This window comes from Oxyura jamaicensis, chromosome 4, assembly GCF_011077185.1.
Source record: "Oxyura jamaicensis isolate SHBP4307 breed ruddy duck chromosome 4, BPBGC_Ojam_1.0, whole genome shotgun sequence".
Taxonomy (NCBI): domain Eukaryota; kingdom Metazoa; phylum Chordata; class Aves; order Anseriformes; family Anatidae; genus Oxyura; species Oxyura jamaicensis.
Genome location: NC_048896.1, coordinates 85,099,274 through 85,114,522, shown reverse-complemented (window position 1 = coordinate 85,114,522; position 15,249 = coordinate 85,099,274). Strand labels below are relative to the sequence as shown.

Here is a 15,249-nt window from a genome sequence, read left to right as displayed (position 1 = left end):
TTTCTTTTCTTTTCTTTTCTTTTCTTTTCTTTTCTTTTCTTTTCTTTTCTTTTCTTTTCTTTTCTTTTCTTTTCTTTTCTTTTCTTTCCTTTCCTTTCCTTTCCTTTCCTTTCCTTTCCTTTCCTTTTTTCTTTTCTTTGTTTTTGTTTAGGATTTTTTTCTGCTTTATGGGTAGAAAGTTAAAAGAAGAGTCTGGTGACTTCTACCAAATCTTACACATTCTTTTAAACAAATATGAAAAAATAAATGCTCTGGAATAAATGTTTTCAAATCTGTCAATTTAAACATCTAATCTACATTTTCCATCTGTCTCTTGATTTTTCTAAAATAGTTGAAAAAACATATTGTGCTTTCCCATTGATAATCATCTGTGGCATTTACCACTTTCCCATGGGGATCTGCCCTAAACCAAATCCTCCATAGTAGAATTGACCAGAAGACAACAATTCATTTTCAAAAAAAAAAGTTTCATGAGCTTGAAATATATATATTATTTTTTCTTTGAAATGAAGATAAAGTTTTCTATATAAGCTTTGTGAAACTACAAATCGTATCAGAATATTTAAACTTGATTTGGAGTTGTAGATATCTGGGTATAACCCATTGTGTCTCTGCACATAGGTAGGGACTGTTTCAGAATGAGCTCTCCAGACATTTGATCCCTTGTTCCCTTCCTGGTTGTTGCAGGTTTCCCTCGTGTCCCAAATTGTGTCCTAAATATCTAGCTGAAGCAAAAGAGAGATTTTCTTCCTTGAAATATTTGGATGAAATTTCAGCTATTGAAAATATTCCAATCGTTTCTTCTCCATGAGAATGGAGAAACACCACCTAAAATTCCAGCTATTTATTCCAAACTCATTCTTTCATATAAAATTCCCAAGGCATCAGCACAGGTCTGTAAAATTTCATAATGGAACTGCATCTTTTATTCAATTAACTTTATGTAGTGATATTACTAAGCACTGAAACAGTAGTTTGTTGATGGCTGACATACAAAAGCCTTAACTCAAAGGAACCCTATTGAGTTTTTCAATTCTTTCGGTATATTTCATGGGTAAATGTTTTAACTTGACACTTTTATGCTTAAAAATCCTTCTCTTAAAGATTATGACTCGGATGCCATGAGCAGCTCTTATGAATCCTATGATGAAGAGGAAGAGGATGGAAAGGGGAAGAAAATGAGACATCAGTGGCCTTCTGAGGAGGCCTCTATGGATCTGGTGAAGGATGCCAAAATCTGTGCCTTCCTGCTTAGAAAGAAACGATTTGGGCAATGGACCAAACTACTGTGTGTTATCAAAGAAAACAAACTACTGGTAATTTTTATTTTTATCTGGCTATATTTTCTTTCTATCTTTTAGATGATGTATTTATTTTTATAGGAATTTAGGTTTTGGAATATGTTCTGCAAACAGTGGCCAAGTCTACAGTAACCTTACCAAAGAGTTTGGTTATGATTTACCCAAGAATCAGAGAACCACTGTAATTATAAGTGTATTGTGTAACCACTTAGAACTTAGATTTTTATTGCACTTAAACCCAGTCAGTACCCTGATATAGGAAAGAAAGTCTACCCTATTAGCTTCTACCATATTTCATTTGAAAAATAAAATTCTGAAACTGTAAATCCAATCTCTCATTCCCTGTGGACCAAAAATCTCATAGGGAGCTTTTTATACGAACTATTGGATCAGACTGCTGGAGAGAAAAGTCCCTTGTTAGACTGAGAACTCACTTGGCAGCATATGCTGTTGTAATGTATACACTTTAAACTAAACCTACACCATCTGTTCTGCACTAATTACAGATGCAGTATTCACATGATGCACAGCTGCATTATAGAAAGGAAAGAAACAAGTGGATGTATTCTCTTAAGCAAATCTGTTATGTTTCTTTCTAATTGCAGGCACCAGTAAAAGATTCTCAAAGTTAGTAATTTATCTGCTCATAGAATTCTTTTTGTTTTTTGAAAAGAGTCTAAGTAATGGAGATATTCATTTCCGTGACATTAAAAGCAACCTAAGGCTTACCATAAAAAATCATTTGGAGTCTTAGACACTCCCTGTCTTCCTATCTGGTGCTTGCAACAATTATAGCTGTTTATGTAACTAGTATTTACTGTCATATTCCAAGTATTAAAAGCTGATTAACCGATGATAGAACATTTTCTGTAGAACCTCATTATTCCATGCTAGTCCATGAAAGCTTATGTGTGTTTGTTTACAAGTACATTCATGCTTATGGCTGTGTAGGAAATGACAGTATATGAAAAGGCAATATCTGGGTAAGAAGTTTCTGAAAATATAGTAGGAATTCATTTCTAGTTTCCCATGATTACAGAGGATTTAATTTTTGCATCCAGCTCTATTTAAATGATAAAAGGAATGTTGAATATGATTTGGTTTGTATTATATTGTTGTAATGCCATTATCCTTAGCCCACATTTTTATCAGCATATAACAGAATTGTGTCAGATTTCAGGACCATTAGATAACAGCTTGAAGAGAAGAAAGAAAAAAAGAAAAAGGGAAGGAAACAGATTTTCTCAGAAGTCACACAGTATTTCTTCTAGAATTATGTTTGTTGTTTTATATAGAAATATGCTATTTTTTTCTCTTTTCATTTCCTTTAGCCACATGTGTGCTCTGAAAAGCTTTTTTCTCTTTACTGAAAGACACTCTCCATAATTCTATAATGGGGATTAAGAAAATAAAAATCCCAATAGGAGTCTAATGACTAAATTACATAAGATAGGTCTATTGTTTGAAGGAGACATAACTTAAGAGCTATGCAAGTAAAACAAATAAATGTCCTTAGGGATTAGAAGTTGCCTGCATAATAATGCAGCTGTCATCATAAAATATTTTAATTTGAATTAGACTTTAAGAATAACACTTAGTAGGGAATTGTTTTTCATGTAAAGTCACATATGCATAAATACTTCAGTTTTAGTAATGTGTAATTATAAATAAAATTTCTAATTTAATATAAAGGAAAACATATGCTATTGATTGCTTCTTGAAGTGACTAATGCTATATGTTTTCAAGGTTTCATAGCTTGAAAACTTAAGTTTTTTTAAAAATCTGTGACCAATCTGGAGAAATTTTGAGTTAATTGGCCTTGGAGAGGAAGGGAGGATCATGAATGGTTTGCAGAGAGTGGGTCTATTTGTTCAGCCTAAGTTGAAGTGTTTATAACCTCTAACAGTTACTGTACTCCTGACAGTTGCATCATGGCATGAACACTGCCTCAGACACGTAAAAGTCTGTATGTGTTTTTCCGTTCACATTTATACTCAGCTATTCTACATATGTATATACTACTCAGTGCTTAATATCAGATACCATTTTAGATTTCATGCTTATTTTTATGAGTAAAAGCCCAATTTACATTAGTATATAAAATTACTGGACATTCATATACACAGTTAAACCCTGCTCTGTAGTCTGGAAGTTTATGACAGCTTTACAAAAATCTAACTGACATATTAGAGGATAGAAATAGGAACTAGGTCAACAGGACAAGTGATGTATATGTGAAACCCTGCATCTTCAAATCACCAATTCAAAAACAGAGTGAGTCATCTTTGATACAGCATGAAATGGCTGTTCATTGACAATATTTGCTACTGGTGGAAAAAAGCACCGGATAATTCACATAGTTTTAGGCAGGACCTTAAAGGGTAAACCAACATTTATGTGATTTTGTGCATTGACTGATTAAATCAAATTAGTTGAAAAACTACAGTCCTGTGGTTTTTCCTCCTGTCCAGACTGCAACAAATTTTGTTACTTATCTCAACAAAGACAGCTGAATAAGGCATCTGCCTGCTCCTTCGCCAGGGCAGTGTATGAGCACTGGTGTAGGTTTGCCTTGATATGCTGAGATGTTGCTGGAGGCCAGGGTAAGCATCTGGGTTTGAAAGTTCTTAACTGTACAAGCGTCATCTGCTGGTACATGTGAAGAGATATCCAAAATCACCCTCCTTCTACCTGATGGAGATCAAGGTTGAGTCATAAGGATAACACAGAGAAGCTTAATGCCCTCCATATGTTGTACCTGCAATAAAATATCTCTATTAATGTCAGTCTGGAAGCAATTTTGCTTTACAAAGAGGATGAAGAGAAATGCAAAGTTAGCATTGGCTGAACTCTGGGGTATGTGGTAAAGAGATGTGTGGAAAATATTAAAAATAGCATTTCAATATAATAACAGCTTTCCCCTAAAGTTCAGAAAGGTGAGATTTAACTTTTGACCTTTGCATTTTGCAGTGTTACAAAAGTTCCAAGGACCAGCAGCCACAGATGGAGCTGCTCCTGAATGACTGCAGCATCACGTATATCCCCAAAGACAGCAAAAAGAAGAAGCACGAGCTGAAAATCTCGCACCAAGGAGCAGATGCACTGGTTCTGGCAGTACAGAGCAAAGAGCAGGCAGAACAGTGGCTAAAGGTAAGAGGTGACTTCTGACCGGGAGCTTTCCCACCAACAAAGCACTTCCATTGCCTGCTCATTTGCTGTTAAATCGGAGATACAGACAGTAGCTTTCAGGCAATCTAGACCACTTAAATCCCATCCAGTCTGGGACTGCAGAAATTCAGACTTAATGCTCAGGCCTTGAAGCAGCACTTTGGGCAACCATAAGCTCAGCACTACACAGCTGCTATGGGTACATATGTTTTTCACTGCTAATTGCACAATAGTCTGGCACCAAGAAGGGAGGTGGCAATTCCCTTCCATTTACATCTCCAGCTCATTATCCGGAAAGCTTTGGTGGCTCATATTCCCTAATATGAAGGGACCTGGCATCCAGCTTGCTTTTTGAAGTGGTGCATAAACATAGCTGACAAGGCTGTCTTGCAAAAATTCAACATACCACCGTCACAGCCATCATTTTTTAAACAAGCCAACCTTGAGGAGATACCTGTTTGAATTGTTCTGGAGGGAGAAAAATTATTAAACTTCTAGAAGTCAATTAAAGTTGGCTGACTCTCATTGAGCAACATATCTGTTACGGTTTGTTCTGGAAGGCAGACTTCTAAGAAATAGGATTTTGTCATCTTCAACCCCTTTCTGTTCAGTGTCTGAAAATGTGGAAAATCCTGATGCAAGGGCTGCAGTTTTAGATTTCAACCAGATTAATAGTATTTATACTGCCATTTTCAGATATGGAGTTCAGTGAATTAAGTAGTGTGGGAAGCTATCACTACATTTTTACTGGCTTGTTTTAAGACCTTTAAATCCAGCCTTTTGAATGCATATTAAAAATCTGAATGCAAAAGACTCATCAGGCATTCTCTATGCTGTACTCTGATCTAACCTTATGTGCTAAGAATAAATTGTATTTTTCCAAACACAATTGAATTAAACACGTAGGAATTTCCTGATGACAGTTTTTTTCTGTAGAAGTGGGAAGACATAGAATGCAGCTTAGGAGGTATGACTTTCTGCTGTGAGCTAATTGACCAAGTGGAGAATTAATCTGTAATTTCCTATTTTGCAACATTTGAATATACCTTTGGGGGGTTTGCAGTATGTCTGCTTTTGGTTTTGACTGGGAGTTTGTATCTTATCTTAAAAAAAGGACTTCGTGTTGTCATTTTAGTGGAAACTAATCTGTATTTGTTAGCCTTGTTCTAACACCAATATCTTGTTTTAATTTTTAAAACATAGTAGCATCCAAATGTCCTATTTACTCACCTAGAGTTTCAAAAATACTGATTGAAATTAAAAGAAATACATCAGTCATATTCTTCTCCAAGGGAATTCCACTTCAATTAGATCATAGTAACTCCACCATTATTTCCTGTCTTGTTCTAAACTTGGGTTTAGTAGAGCTGAATACATTGGCACTTATCAGACTTTATTTCATAAAAATTGTTGGGTTTCTGTTTTGTTTTAATTTGTCTTTAAAGCGTTCTTCACATGGGCAGAGCAGTGCTAGGTTTTTCTATATCCCAGATCCACTCTTGCTATTAAAAAAAAAAAAAAAAAAAAAAGTTTTTGCACATTGCATGTTAGCACAATTGTGTGTGCCAGGAATGAATGACTGGAAAATATGCTATCTGCAAAGCACATGGAGACAATCTGACAACACTTTATGTAGTTTCTTCATGCTGCAAAGCTCTATTAATAAGGCTCTCTCAACTACATGGCAATGCTACTGTACACTCAACTTCCAAGTCCTCAGTGCTGCTGCATCACTCCCCGTCTTGTACAGTACAAATTGCCAACCCAGCAGCTGACCAAAAATGGTTTGTGCAGCTCTTGCAACAGCTCCAGGGTTTTCAAGAAATATGGCTCTTCAGAAAACAAGAAGCATTCATTCTGTGTTTTTAAAAAAGTAAGATTTTTTTTTAATTACAAAAATATATTTTTTCTTCATGCATCCCTTACTTAAAATGAGCTTCTGAAACTCGTGTAGATTTATGTAGGAATTTCTTATACTGAGCAAGAGATCACTGTTTTGTCTTTGAAGAAATGGTATGAGCTTCTTCTGCCAGTGGGGCATGAACTCTCTGTCCCCAGAGCTCTCTATCATCTATGCATGATTTTTGTAGGTAATAAATTGGACAGATTCAGACACTAATGATGAGAAGGGTCTCTGCATCCATACTTTATAATCCTAACACACCTTCTCTGTCAAAGATAGTGTGCCAATACATGCCAGCAGAGCCAGGTTATCACTTGGTAATGACAGGTTCTCATGAAGAAATTTGTAGGTAAGTATCAAATTAAAGCCTTACTCTTGAGCCTGAAAAGCTCAGAATGGATTTGGAGGCTAGATTTTCCCATGAAAGCTAAAACAGAAGATCTTTTAAAATTCAGATGTAATCAGTATAAAATGCATTTACTTGAGCAATTAATTTTAAAATATCATCTGGAAGACAAGAGATATTAGAAGAAGTAGAACTGAAGTAAATGCAGAGTATTTTAGACCTTTTTTGTAAAGATGACACCAAGAAAACAGCTGATAAAACTACTGCAAATTGAAGTCTAGACTGGAAACCACAAAGGGAGTTTCAAGTTTACCAGTTAACAAATGCTTGATGAAAAAAAAAAAAAAAAAAAAAAAAAAAGATAGCTGATGTCACCAAAAAGCCTGCAAGATTTCAGAGCATCGAGTGTAACTAGTATAAAATCCAGCCTAGAGCTGAGATCATAGCAGTAATACAGTAAGCAACATAAAGCAGTGGAATTTTCCAAACTTGAGTCCTAAAATGTTCCCACAAAAATGTACGTGAAAAAATGTATGCAGTTACACGCTCTGACCCAAACATAAGCTTTTTCCATGTGCGCTTGAGTATATGGGCATCTGTGTGCACTTTTGTGCATTTGTGGTCAAGTGAGGTCTTAAATCTTCCTGTTTGTCTCAGCATGTCCAACAGACCCATGGAAACTACACACTTATTTGTCAGGATCCCTGGGACATGCTACATTAAAAATAAAAGGACTACTAAGAAGATTACAAGAAGATGCTTGTTTAGTGGCTTCATTCATACAGATGAATGTGTTCTGTGTGCAAGACCTTCAGACAAGGCCACAGAAAACTGCTCTTAGAATTAAAAATATGTGGATGCCAAAGAAATTAAGTTCTGAAGCAGCTTCTTGTAGAAGACCAGTGCAAGAAGGAAGTGGTCATGGTGTCCAGCCCCAAGGTTTTTCCTTGCTCCTAGCAATGCCTCCTGCAAAAATGTATTTCTGATTTATCATTCATCATTCATCTACTGTGCATCAGAGGTAATCTATCATTTGGAATCCTGGCCTTGATTTTCTTTTTTTTCCTAACATTATGCACCCGTGGTTAACTGTTCTTGTTTATGGGGTGCAGCCATTTTGCATCATCTCTTCATTTTAGGTCTTGTAAGAAAGAAAAAAAAAATCAAGATTGTGTCGTTCAAAGACCCTGCAACATTCCTCAGGAGAGTTATTCAGGTTGACCTACCCAACGTCCCTCTCAGATAACTGCATGTTATCTCCAGTAAAAGTCTTTGAAAAAAATCTATTTTTTCACTACACTGAGCTTAGTGAGGGAGCCAAGTAACTTCTGGGCTCCAGTCTTAATGTGGACTGAGTTTTACTGAAGAATAAACTACTGTCACAGCTCTTTGTTTACCAGTTTAAATCAGCACAAAACTGGGCTTGTGACTGTAAACATTGTGCACTTGCTTTTACTTTCTATGGGAATTTCCAGCTGAAGATCTCAAAAGACTTCAAACATTACTTTCTTGGCTTAAGTAATGTTCCCCAAAGAGTTTATTAACTGTATGTTGTAGCTGAGTAAAGTCAAGTGCCTTTAGAGTGACTGGATAAAGTGTTAGGGAATGCATGCACAGTACAATTGATTTCCATACAGTGCTTGTTGGTTTACAAGTAACTTCAGGAGCTCACAGTGTCCCAGGGCAGTCAGGCTGGGTTCATTCTGCACCACACATCACCGCCAGCAATAGAGGCATCACCTGGAGGTTCAGAGGGCTGAGCTGCATGTCAGAGCTGTGGCCAGCCTGCAGGATTACTTGTACACTTGGACAGCAGGATTACCCTGGCTTTGCTGGGGGTGGCCAGTGACCCCATGAACCAGTGTGTTTGTATGACTGGCACCTTGGAAAACAATGTTACATGACATGATATGACGACATAACATGATATGGCATGATGTTAGAAGGTAGCTCAAAAAATCAAATTTGATTCATCTGACTTTGCAAGTAAAAAGAATAAGAGTAGGGTAAGTTATTTTGCATGCAGTCATGGTGTGTCATTTAAAATAGTAATTAAAAATATATATATATAAATTTGTAGGTGAACACAGGTATGAAGGTTTTATAGTAAACTCTACTGCTTTTGTAGTAAGATATTTTAAAACCAAGAAATATTCCAGACACACCACATGGCAAAAATTCCACTGACTTCATCCTTCATTGTCAGCTGACTCAGACAGGCAATCTTTCCAGCCGTGTACTTGCAAATATTTCCCTTCTGTTCCTCATGTCACCAAAGTCAAAGCAATACACTTCTATATCCTAAACCAGTGGGGGATTCAAAACCTTCCTATAAGATAAATAAGTAATTGCAATACAGTTCAGGTTGCACAGGCTTTTTCCATATCTGCATTGAAAGAGGCAGTGCTGAAGTCTAGTGACTGTACTATTGTAATGACAATTGACGTATTTAAAATTCTTGTGATGGAATAACAGGATATTATTTTAAATGTATTTAGTTTTGAAGCTATCCAAAGAAATGAAAGCTCTTCTGTTTTCTGATTATATTTTCTCATATATTTTAAATATTTTAATACATAGTGTGTTTTCCTGGCAGATCCTGTGCATGCATGTGTGTGTAAAATACAATGCATTTGTGGTAAGAAAGGGAATGATTTCCCTTTTCTTATGTATGGGAAAATTTAAAGTATTAATGGAGCGTGCTCCATTACAAAGTATTCTCAGAACAGCCTTCCAGTTTGTGTCATTTTATTAAAAATCACACATTTGGGGATTCCTTTTATTTGTTTTCTAGTTTTGGAACCACTGAGATATTTGCTCATATATTCATATGTTTCATTGCAGCAGATAAAAGTTTTCTGACCTACTCTCCCCACTCCTGCTCACAAGTATTTTTTAATGAAAATAGTGTTCTTTTGTTTTCATACGACTCCAGGAGATGGAACATCATAGAAAAAATTGACAAGGACTCTGAGTCTTGTGATTGAAATTATGCAAGTTGGCAGCACTGGTGGAATGTTTTATCCTTAAAATTTTGAGTTAAAGCTATAAGCATGTGAAAACCACATTTATAATGGCAGCTGTCTGCAAACGTAATTATAGAGAGTGCATCCAGGCAACCATTATATATTAAAGGCATTTCATCCTGGTGAGCTCTGAAAGTATGAGTTTTACGCTGTGCATCAAACACAATTATATTGCATATAGAAGGTGATAAGCAAGCGTTTGCCAGCAAACCCCTTGAGCCAAAATGAAGTGTGGAGTCCTTAAATGTGCATTTTCTTCACATCTTGATGTGAACTTCCATTTGAGAGTGTGTCATTTTTTTAAATCAAAATTTAATTGCAACCCAATTAAACACTTTAGCTTCTCCTTAAATATGTGAGGTATGATAAGAACCGTATTTACTTGAGTGCATGACTTTGCACATACTATTCAGTTAGTGCTGCCAAATCATTTCCCTCTGTTCTGTCTGTAACTCCCATTACTATCTGCCTTTGCCAAAATTAACTGACTGTGTGGTGTGAGCAGATGCTGAAAACATGAACCATTGAATCAGGGTCATGCAGGAGACAGAAATGAATGTTCCCAGAAACTGTATGGTCACATTTCTAGAGGAAAACAGTTTACACCAAACTGAAGACCAGCAATTGAAAGGAAAGCAATATACAGAAACAGTTTCTAATGTATTTTGGGAGGAACTTAGGGCTAAGTTTAACTCCAAGATGCAAATATTCTGGACCAGACACATCTAAATTTTCTGTTACAAAGCATGCCAAGTGCCATGAATTTGATAGTACTGTGCTTACATTTCTGAGAAAAGATACAGGGAAATTCAGGCAGACCAGAAAGAATACTGCAACATTTTAAGATACTTGTTCAGAAATAAAAATGTAGGTTAATTTCCCTCCTCTGCTTAGATTTTTTACGTGACATTGAGTGAGTGATTTAATCTTTCTTTCATTCCCAAGTTCTCCATCTGTAAATCAGGGTTGGTTTTCTTCCTGTCTTTATAGGACATAGTGCCTTTAATTCATGATGTGCACATGAGTTTTATCATTAGGGTCTCTGTTAGCCCATAAACATTTTTTTGTTTGTTTGTTTTGTTTTGTTTAGCTTTACCATTAGAGAGAATTTCAGTGTGGCGAAAGGAACTTTAAAACTGTGTTTGCTAATGTCTTCATCTCTTTAATGGCTTCCACATCAAAACTGTTCAGTTCAAAACTGGAAGGAGGCTGTTTGTTGTTTTTCTTCTCCTCCCTATTTAAAGAAATTTGCATTTTGACAGTAAGCTAATTGCTGTTTTCCCTGGAACTGGGAGTTCTAAGGCCAGGTCCTCCTCATTGCTACACAGACTCCCTATAAACAGGACAAAAGGAGGAGCTGGATGTGTAAACACAGCCATGTGCATTTAAAGGGGAAATTTTGCATGTCTAGCAGGAAAGCTTCTGGCAGGATAGCATGCCTTTCTTTCTCAGCTAGCCTGTCTCTGCTGTCCTTGTGTGGCTATGTGAGTGTAAAGAGTAGTGTATATAGAATAGAATCACAGAATCACTTAGGTTGCAAAAGACCCTTAAGATCATGAAGTCCAACCATCAAACACTACCAAGTCCACCACCAAACCATGTCCCTCAGCGCTACATACAAACATCTTTTGAATACCTCCAGGGATGGGGACTCCACCACCTCCCTGGGCAGCCCATTCCAATGCCTAACGACCCTTTCTATGAACAAATTCTTCCTGATATCCAATCTAAACAACCTCTGGTGCAACTTGAGGCTATTTTATTGTGTCCAGTCACCTTTCACCTTTTCACTCTCCTCACTGCAACCAGCCCGGTGCTGTTAAATGTGCTCAGTGTCCGGGGCAGCCCCAGCCAGCTTCCCTAAATCTGGTGATTGGCCTTGCTTGGTGGGGAGCAGGGCTGAGAGCCTGGCTTCTGCATCTCCCACCTGCCCACAGAGCGTCCAAAATGGTTATTCATTTCCTTCTTACATCCATTCTGGGATACCTTTAATTTGCAGTGTTAGCAGTGGTTAGATAAGTCTGAACTGGGCCCAAATGGTCAACGGGGTGTGATGTTCTGCCGAACACTGCTCCCATCCCATAGGGCTGTAGGGCTCCTCTGCTGGTACCTCCAGCTCCTGGAGTTGCTGCTCTGCATTGGCTTGTACCTGAGGCTTGTGCTGGTGCAGCAGCCAGTGCAGGCAGAGCCCCGGTGTTCCATGATGGCATTCACCCCTGTGCAGGGGGCTCCCCACATGGAGAGCATGCCCTCTGCCTCCCCATAGTCATCCTGGGCAACGCTGTTGGGCTCCCAGGGCATGGTTTGCCTCGGGTTGCACAAGTCTCCCTTTCAGACTCATACAGCACACTGGCAACACATGGTGCTGTGGAGGGTGCTGAGCTATTCTCCTTGCCCTGCTGGAGGAGCAAGGACAGGCAGCAGAGCTGTAGCTCCAGAATGAGCGCAGTTGGAGCCCACAGAATCAGCTCCTCAGCAAAATTCCCTCTGATGCTGTGGCAGCCAAGCTGTCAGCACCTCATGCCCACATTTCCTGACCAGGTATAGTACAGACACTCACAGACAAAGTGTTTGTTCAAGTAAACAATATATATTGCAATTTTTGCAGAGGTCAAAGTTCCCAGAGCGAATGGACACTCCCTAGGAGCCCAGGTGGTCACTGTCCAGCTGGAAAGAGGAGTCTCTGCTTCAAGCCTCCCTGCAGCAGTCTCTTCAGCTGCATGGCGTGTGCCTCCCCCAGGGGTGGTTTTGCTGTGGAGAGGACATGGAGGAGCAATTCCCACTGCCCACTGAGCAGCATCTTCTCTGTGGGCAGCATGCTCAGCTCTGGGGCATGTGACAAGCAGGGTGTCACTCAGTCATCTTTGTAGCCATCGTAATCATCACAGGTGAGGGGCTAGAAATCCCTCCTGTGCATGCTTGCCACAGAGATAGATGGTGGTCAGGAAGTGTGTGACAGCTGTTTTCAAGGCATGGGTGGCAAAACTGGTGCCTAACAGCATACAAACACAGAGCTGCAGATGTCTGAGGTGGAAGATGTGCCGAACATGCCTAGGTGTTTCCTGAAAAATCTCTGGCACAGCGGAGCTCTGTGGCCACCTCGTGCTGCTGCTAACAATGGCCTATGCCTACTTGAAGATCAGGAAGGTGTATGAGTTCTCTTGCTTTACCCCAAGCATGATCTCAATGGAGAGGGTTTCCTTGGAGATGTTGGTCAACCTGAGCTCGCAGAAGCGGGTGTTAGCTGCAGTTGGGATGACTGAGGCATAGCCACCCAGGCTTCTGTCACCAGCTCCTGGAACCACTTTGCCATTTTCTGTACATCCAAGTAGGAGCCGCTGCAGAGTGTGTCCAGGAGGTTTGGGTCCTGATTTTTCAGTTCGTCCTCAGGACGGTGGAAGAAGCACAGCATGTCCCAAGCAGCTGCTCCTGTATGCACATGCACTGCAGCTCCACGCGGAGGCAGAAGTTCATTGCCAGCGTCTCCCCTTCAGTGCCCAGCTCCAGGTGGAAGCTGTGCCCAGGGGGTGGGTTCAGGGGCACAAGCAGGTGGTAGACGGTGTCGTTCTCCGTGGGACCGAAGGTGCTGCCCACCCCAATGGGTGGCTGCAGCTGTGGCATGAACTTACTCCTGGGAAGGGTCTGGCAGACGCAGAGAAGCTTGTCCACCAGTTCCTCCACGAGCTTGCATGTTTCTTCCAGGTTCCTCACTGGCCACTGCAGGTACCCATTGGCAAATCTGCAGGCATCCAAAATGTCAGTAGGGTCTTCCTCAATGTTGTCATCCTCCTTGCTTCCAGAGATGCCATTCTCATTTCTGCTGCCCAGCTCACAGCACAATTTCATGAGCATGCAGCAGAGCACAAAGAACAAGCCAAGCTCTCCAGTCAGGGCCCAGAACTGCCAGTGCTGCAGCACAGATAGGAGCAGGGCTCCCACATGAGCCCAGCTGTGCTCCTGGTCCTTTTGCTCCATTTCCAGCAGCAGCTGCATCATGTGCACTTGCAGCTCCTCTGCACGCTGCCACATGCGCTCATTTGTAGCTGCATCTAGGTCATTGCCGACCTTCTGTGGGCTACTGTGGTGGTTTTACCATGCTAGGCAGCTGAACACCACAACCACTCTCTCACTCCCCCTCCTCAGATGAGGAGGAGAAGAAGTAAAGGAAAGAACAACTCACGGGTTGAGATAAGGATAATTTAAGAGAAAAAAAAAATATTAAGGAAATATTATTATTAATTAAACAATTCAACTAAAGGGCAAAAAAGGGGAAGAGGGAAGGGGAAAGGGAATAACAAAACAAAACAAGTAAAGGCTATGTGGAAGTGCAGAGGAAAGAAATTACTCTCTACTTCCCACCAACGAGCAATGCTTGACCACGTCCTTGAAGCAGGGCCTCAACGCACGTAGCCGGTGTTCAGGAGGAGGACAGACGTTTTTGCAACGAGTGCCCACCCCTCCCCTCTTCTTCCTTTTTCCACCTTTTATTGCTGAGTGTGACATCATATGGTATGGAATATCCCTTTGGTTGGTTTAGGTCAGCTGCCCTGCTGATGTTTCTTTCTCACTTTTTGCCCACCCCCTAGGAGGGTCAGAGAGAGTCCTGGTGCTGTGCCAGCACTTCTCAGCAGCAGACACAACACCGGTGTGATACCACTGCTGTTCTAGCTACAAGTGCAGAGCGCAGCAGTGTATGGGCTGCTGCAGGGAAAGTTAACATCCCAGCCAGACCCAGTACAGCTATCTATTAAACCCAGGAACATCAGGGTGAAGAAAATTGCTGAAAGCTTGGTCTGAAAGTGTTGAGAGAGAAGGGGGTCAGTGGGACTAGGTGGGGAGCTGGCTGGTGGCTGAGGAAGCTTGGGCAGGAGCTGCAGGCCCTTGGGGTCAGGTAGGAGAAGGGGTGAGGGATGTGAGAGGCAGCACGGACTGCAGCCAGAGCCGGAGGTAACAGCCACAAGCCCTGCACTGAGTGGCTGGGCCCTCATTGCAGGCTTAGCAGCCCCTTGGGGGGGCAGCGTTTGTGCCCTGGCCATGGCCCAGCCCAGCCTTCCCCCTGCTGCTTCACTCACCTCGCCAATGGCTCAGGCCAAACTGCAGCAGTGCTGCCTGCTGCTGCCCTAAAAGCAACCCCCACATTGTGACATGTCCTCTGTGGTGTCACCTGCATCCCCGCCCCACCACAGGCCCCCCAGCCCTGCCCTCAGTCCCCACACAGGCCCTGGCGTTGCCTAAGTGCTGGAGCTCCTTGGGCTCCTTTTCCACAGCCTGTGGGAGCCCCCAGGGCTGTCTGTGGAAAGAAATTTGGGTGATGGAGCCCATGGAAGCTGTGCTCTTTGTGTGCCGCTTGATGAGATAGGTTGGCTCCCTTGGTGCTGACCTCGGTGCCTCCGTGGCAGTGGCGGCTGGGTGCTGGTGGCCATGCCGATGACGGGATGGGGCCTCTCCCTGGCCGGATCCATGTGCCTGCTGTGCTGGTGCAGTGCTTCGGAGGAGACATTTCT

At 40.9% G+C, this 15,249-nt stretch overlaps 1 protein-coding gene across 6 annotated transcripts in view; it reads left to right on the top strand.

The window, feature by feature from the left end:
- AFAP1 (actin filament associated protein 1) overlaps positions 1-15,249 on the top strand; it is a 120,257-nt gene that overhangs the window by 73,306 nt on the left and 31,702 nt on the right. For all 6 annotated transcript variants that reach the window (XR_004750284.1, XR_004750285.1, XM_035324338.1 and 3 more), the window contains exons 5-6: positions 1,105-1,316; positions 4,273-4,452. Coding sequence is in view for 4 of the 6 variants with exons in the window: in XM_035324338.1 (XP_035180229.1) it covers positions 1,105-1,316; positions 4,273-4,452 (392 nt within the window). In the remaining 2 variants the exon portion in view is untranslated. The remainder of the gene's footprint in view (positions 1-1,104; positions 1,317-4,272; positions 4,453-15,249) is intronic.